We start from the raw sequence: 5,000 nt of genomic DNA, 5'->3' as shown, positions 1-5,000 counted from the left end.
TTCATACCTGTACTCCCCCACGAGTGATATTCTATTTCCACTTTCTCTTTCTATCTATTCGCATACTCACTTCTCCTTCTGTCGCATATTTTCTTGATATCTAAGCTACCTGGTTTGTTGTTGTTTTTGTTTTGATTCTTGTCTTTCTTAAGCTCCTCCCTAGGTTTTCTTGCTCTTTTCTTTCTACTTATTCTGTTTTATTTTTCTCTCTATCTATCTACCTTTTCGTTCTCCCCTTTTTATCGTCTCCCCTCCCCATTCCCCCTCTTCCTTTAGTCGCCTCCCTCTCTTTCTCCCGCGTACTCACTCTATTTACCACGCCCCCCCCCCACACACAATGATCCCTCTCTCTCTCTCTCTCTCTCTTTCTCTCTCTCTCTCTCTCTCTCTCTCTCTCTCTCTCTCTCTCTCTATTTTATTTCCACTTGCCCTTCTTTATTTTCTTGACCAATTCCATCTATCTACTTATTGTTCTTGGTCCTCTCCATTTACCATTCCATTCTCCCCTTTTAAACGTTCTCCTCCCTCCCCCTCCCCTTCCCTCCCCCTCACCCTTAAATCGACCCCCCCATCCCCCTCCCCCTCCCTTCCCCTCACCCTTAAATCGACCCCCCCGTCCCCCTCCCTCCCCCCTCACCCTATTTACCACATCCGGCCACAACGAGAACTCACACACCTCTTTTGAACGCACGAGTTTCGGTCACGCAGCCCCCCACGGGAGGGAGGGGGGAAGGAGGGGGGGAAGGGGGAGGGGAAATGAGATGGTGGGGAGGAGGGGAGAGGAGTAGGGCAAGGGGATACGAGGAGGGGAGGATAGAGGAGGGTTGGGGGGGGGGATAAGTCGGTAGGGGGGGAGGTAAGGGAGTGGTGGGGTAAGAGGGTAACGGCGGGGGGGGGGGGGGAGAGGGGGTTCAGGGAGGAGTAGGGAGTGAGTGTATAGGAGAGTCGAAGAGGGGGGGGGGTTAATGCAGGGTATCAAGGGGAGAAGGGGTGGGTAGGGGAGGAGGGTAGTGCAGAAAGCGAGAAGGAGAGAGAGAGAGAGAGAGAGAGAAAGAGAGAGAAAGAGAGAGAGATAGAGAAAGAAAGAGAGAGAAAGAAAGAGAGAGAGAGAGAGAAAGAGAGAGAGAGAGAAAGAGAGAGAGAGAGAGAAAGAAAGAGAGAAAGAGAGAGAAAGAGAAAGAAAGAGAGAGAGACAGAGGGGAGGGGGGTCATGCAAGCTATCAAATGACTACTAGCGTGATACTTGTAGCTTTTTGTTGCTGTTGTTGCCAACGGTGGTTATAATAGCCGTCAGGTGTTATGAGTTTGCCGGGGAAAAAACATAACCTATGTGTGTTCGCGTATCTGCGTGTATAATAACGTTCCTGGAACCTGGCTGTTAATTAAGCTAATTGAAAAGGCTATAAGAGTAGAAACAAATGTATACAAATCACAGCCAACTTAAAGTATATTCTGTGTTGATACATTTTTCATTATCTGAAAAAACGGAGTCTGTTCAGTAACCAAATATTGCATTTTGGAACGATCACACACTACACTGAGAGGTATTTAATTGCTAAATGAATTTTGTTATTGATCTTTTAGTTTTTTTATTTTCTTATTCATTTATTCACTATCTGTTCATTCTCATATTCGTCTCTTTATCTTAAGCCCAAAGAGGGACCAAAATGGGGGTGAGGGTAATCTAAATTATCTTTTCCTTTTGTGATGTGAGTAATCACTTGTCTTAATAAACTTGGCAAAGTCAAAAAGACTTCTTATTCATCTTTTCTATCTAAACTTTTTTTTTCTTATTAATCTTTTTATTCATCTTGAGAAGCTGTTGGTAAGTAGATACAAACACACAAGACTTACTAAACCAAGGTATTTAGAAAGGTAACTTGGGTTTCTAAATACCTTAACGGGACCAAAAAAAAAAAAAAAAAAAAAAAAAAAGTGTAATTTTAAGTACTTACTCTTGGTCTTGTTTTAGGTTTTCACTTCTTCGAGATAAATTCAAGTCATGTTTCGGAAAATGTGAGTTTAGGTGTTTACATCGGCCGAGATATATATATCCGGGTCGTGTTTCTGAAACTTCGGCGAAATAAATACGGGTTGCGTTTTGGAAACATTCTGGGACGCTGGTTTATGGTTTTAGGTCCTAACATTATCAAGACAGATCCGGGTCGCGTTTCGGTAAATATGGTATATTAGGTGTCTCCTTCGACGAGACAAATCCTAGTGGTGTTTCAGAAATGATTTTTTTTTTGTATTCACTTCGGCGAGATAAATCCGGGTCGCGTTTCGGAATCTATGATTTTTTTTTTAGATTATTCACGTCGCCAGGTCACGATTAACAGACAAAGGTATGATTTTAGGTACTCACTTCATTGAGATAAATCCGGGTCACGTTACGGCTGCCGCCCCTCCTGGCTATTTCCAGGTTGATTTTTATTTAAAATTAATAATATCGTTCAGTAATATCGATGACATATAACTTCATTTGCAACATCGACACAAAAGCACGGTGAAACTAATGCCCTATAAATAATATAATTGTGTGGGTGTATCATTTCTCATTTGCATGTCATTAATAGGAATAATTGGTCATGCAAAGATCGGTAATGAATGACCTGTCATGCGCTCTATGTAGATTTTATAGCCATCGAATCAGGCAGTATATGGTGTATATGTGCAACTCACTATACATCATCCAAATCCACGAAATTAACTTGGCATTGATGCATGGTGCCAATCACTGTAATTATCCTCAATCAGAAAAGTAACAATATATATATATGTGCTGAAACAAAAGTAGATAAACAGTAACGTATGTGTACATTATACCATAATAAAAAAACACAGTAATTGCGTTCTTACTGTAAAGCTGTATTTATTTACTTATCTATTCATGTATTTATGTATTTATGTATTTATTGCATATCTTCCTTATGTTTATGAAATGAAAGTCAGACTACCTTAGATCCAGAATCTGCAATTGGTAATATTAAATGTTATTTATATAAAGAGCCCCTGATTTTGACCTCATATGCGAGGTGTAAAATCCGGTGAGTGAATCCTTACATACAACACAGCAATTAGGATATGTTGGATGTTTTAAAAATTATGTTATAGATTTTTTCCCAGTATTTTCTTGTCTATATTGTATTCGTTAGCTGTTTAAATCATGATTATCAGTTTATAAAAATAAAGTATTCAATCATCTATATTTGGATTTCTGGATGTGAATATTTGTAGTAGTATCCATATGTCTATAATGTATAGATGGAATGATATATAAAGCAGAGAAATGAAGACTAAATATACAAGGTTTAGTTACAAAAAAAGAAAAACAAAATGCAAATTACTGAAATTAACAGTACTTATGATCACGCTGATCAAAGGGGATTTAATACCGTTGTCAGCTTAAATCCCATTGACATATGTTCAGATTCCTTTTACAACAAGTAAATGTCACACAATAGTCGTCATTTGTTAGTTATACTATCGCTATTCAGAATAAGAGACACAGATCACAGTTCGTATATAATGAGCTTATGAAAAATGAAGATGATTATTGTGACTAATAATGATAAAGATAAAAGCAAAAGCAATAATGATAGTAATAATCATCATTATCAATATAATCCTTATTACTATTGTTATCATCATTATCATTATCATCATCCTTATAATTCTGATATAAACATATACAAACATACATACATAGATGCATACATGCATAGACACATACATACCTACATACATAAAGAGAGACAGACAGACAGACAGACAGACGGACGGACAGACAGACAGACAGACAGACAGACAAACAGACAGACAGACAGACAGACAGACAGACAGACAGACAGACAGACAGACAGACAGACAGACAGACAGACAGACAGACAGACAGACAGACGGACAGACAGACAGACAGACAGAAATGCATACACAACCACACACACACACTCTCTCTCTCTCTCTCTCTCTCTCTCGCTCTCTCTCTTAGTTACCAAATAAGGTGAACACTACAGTGCATATTTGATGTTTGTCTATGGCCCCCCTAAGTCAATAGAAGTTCGGCCAACTTGGGTAGATGTTTTGACTTCCTTCCCTAGTTTTTTGCAGGGCATGTAAAATGTTCTGTAAATAAACATTTCAAGTCAATATACTCTCTCTCTCTCTCTCTCTCTCTCTCTCTCTCTCTCTCTCGCTCTTCCCCTTTCTCTCTTCCTCTCTCCCTCCCCCCTCTCTCTCTATTTCTTTCTTTCTCTCTCTCTCTCTCTCTCTCTCTCTCTCTCTCTCTCTCTCTCTCTCTCTCTCTCTCTCTCTCTCTCTCTCTCTCTCTCTCTCTCTCTCTCTTTCCCTCTCTACCTTTCTTTCTTCCTCCCCTCCCCTCTCTCTCTCCCTCCCTCTCTCTCTCACTCTCTCCTTGCCTCTCCCCCCCTCTCACTCCCTCCAATCCTTCCCTTCCCTTCGCTTCTTCTCTCACCTATTTCCCCTTCATTTCCCTAATTCTCCTTCTCTTCCTCCACGGAGCCAATGACCCTAAAGCCCATGACCCTAAAACCCATGACCCTAAAGCCCGTGACCCTAAAGCCCATGACCCTAAAGCCCATGACCCTAAAGCCCATGACCCTAAAGCCCGTGACCCTAAAGCCCATGACCCTAAAGCCCATGACCCTAAAGCCCATGACCCTAAAGCCCATGACCCTAAAGCCCATGACCCTAAAGCCCATGACCCTAAAGCCCGTGACCCTAAAGCCCGTGACCCTAAAGCCCATGACCCTAAAGCCCATGACCCTAAAGCCCGTGACCCTAAAGCCCGTGACCCTAAAGCCCATGACCCTAAAGCCCATGACCCTAAAGCCCATGACCCTAAAGCCCGTGACCCTAAAGCCCATGACCCTAAAGCCCATGACCCTAAAGCCCATGACCCTAAAGCCCATGACCCTAAAGCCCATGACCCTAAAGCCCATGACCCTAAAGCCCGTGACCCTAAAGCCCGTAACCCTAAA

At 41.5% G+C, this 5,000-nt stretch overlaps 1 protein-coding gene across 1 annotated transcript in view; it reads right to left on the bottom strand.

Moving 5' to 3' along the window:
• Positions 1 to 2,958: 2,958 nt before the first annotated feature.
• The window catches only part of LOC147469616 (uncharacterized), a 2,107-nt gene continuing 65 nt past the window's right edge, over positions 2,959 to 5,000 (bottom strand). The window contains exons 1-2 of the mRNA XM_086548515.1: positions 4,530 to 5,000; positions 2,959 to 2,971 (exon numbers count right to left, since the gene is read on the bottom strand). The exon at positions 4,530 to 5,000 is cut by the window's right edge and continues 65 nt beyond it. Coding sequence (XP_086404641.1) covers positions 2,959 to 2,971; positions 4,530 to 5,000 — 484 coding nt within the window. The remainder of the gene's footprint in view (positions 2,972 to 4,529) is intronic.

This window comes from Penaeus japonicus, unplaced genomic scaffold (assembly GCF_977035675.1).
Source record: "Penaeus japonicus unplaced genomic scaffold, GWHDUDI00000001_assembly GWHDUDI00000020, whole genome shotgun sequence".
Taxonomy (NCBI): domain Eukaryota; kingdom Metazoa; phylum Arthropoda; class Malacostraca; order Decapoda; family Penaeidae; genus Penaeus; species Penaeus japonicus.
This window is presented reverse-complemented; position numbering and strand designations above follow the sequence as displayed.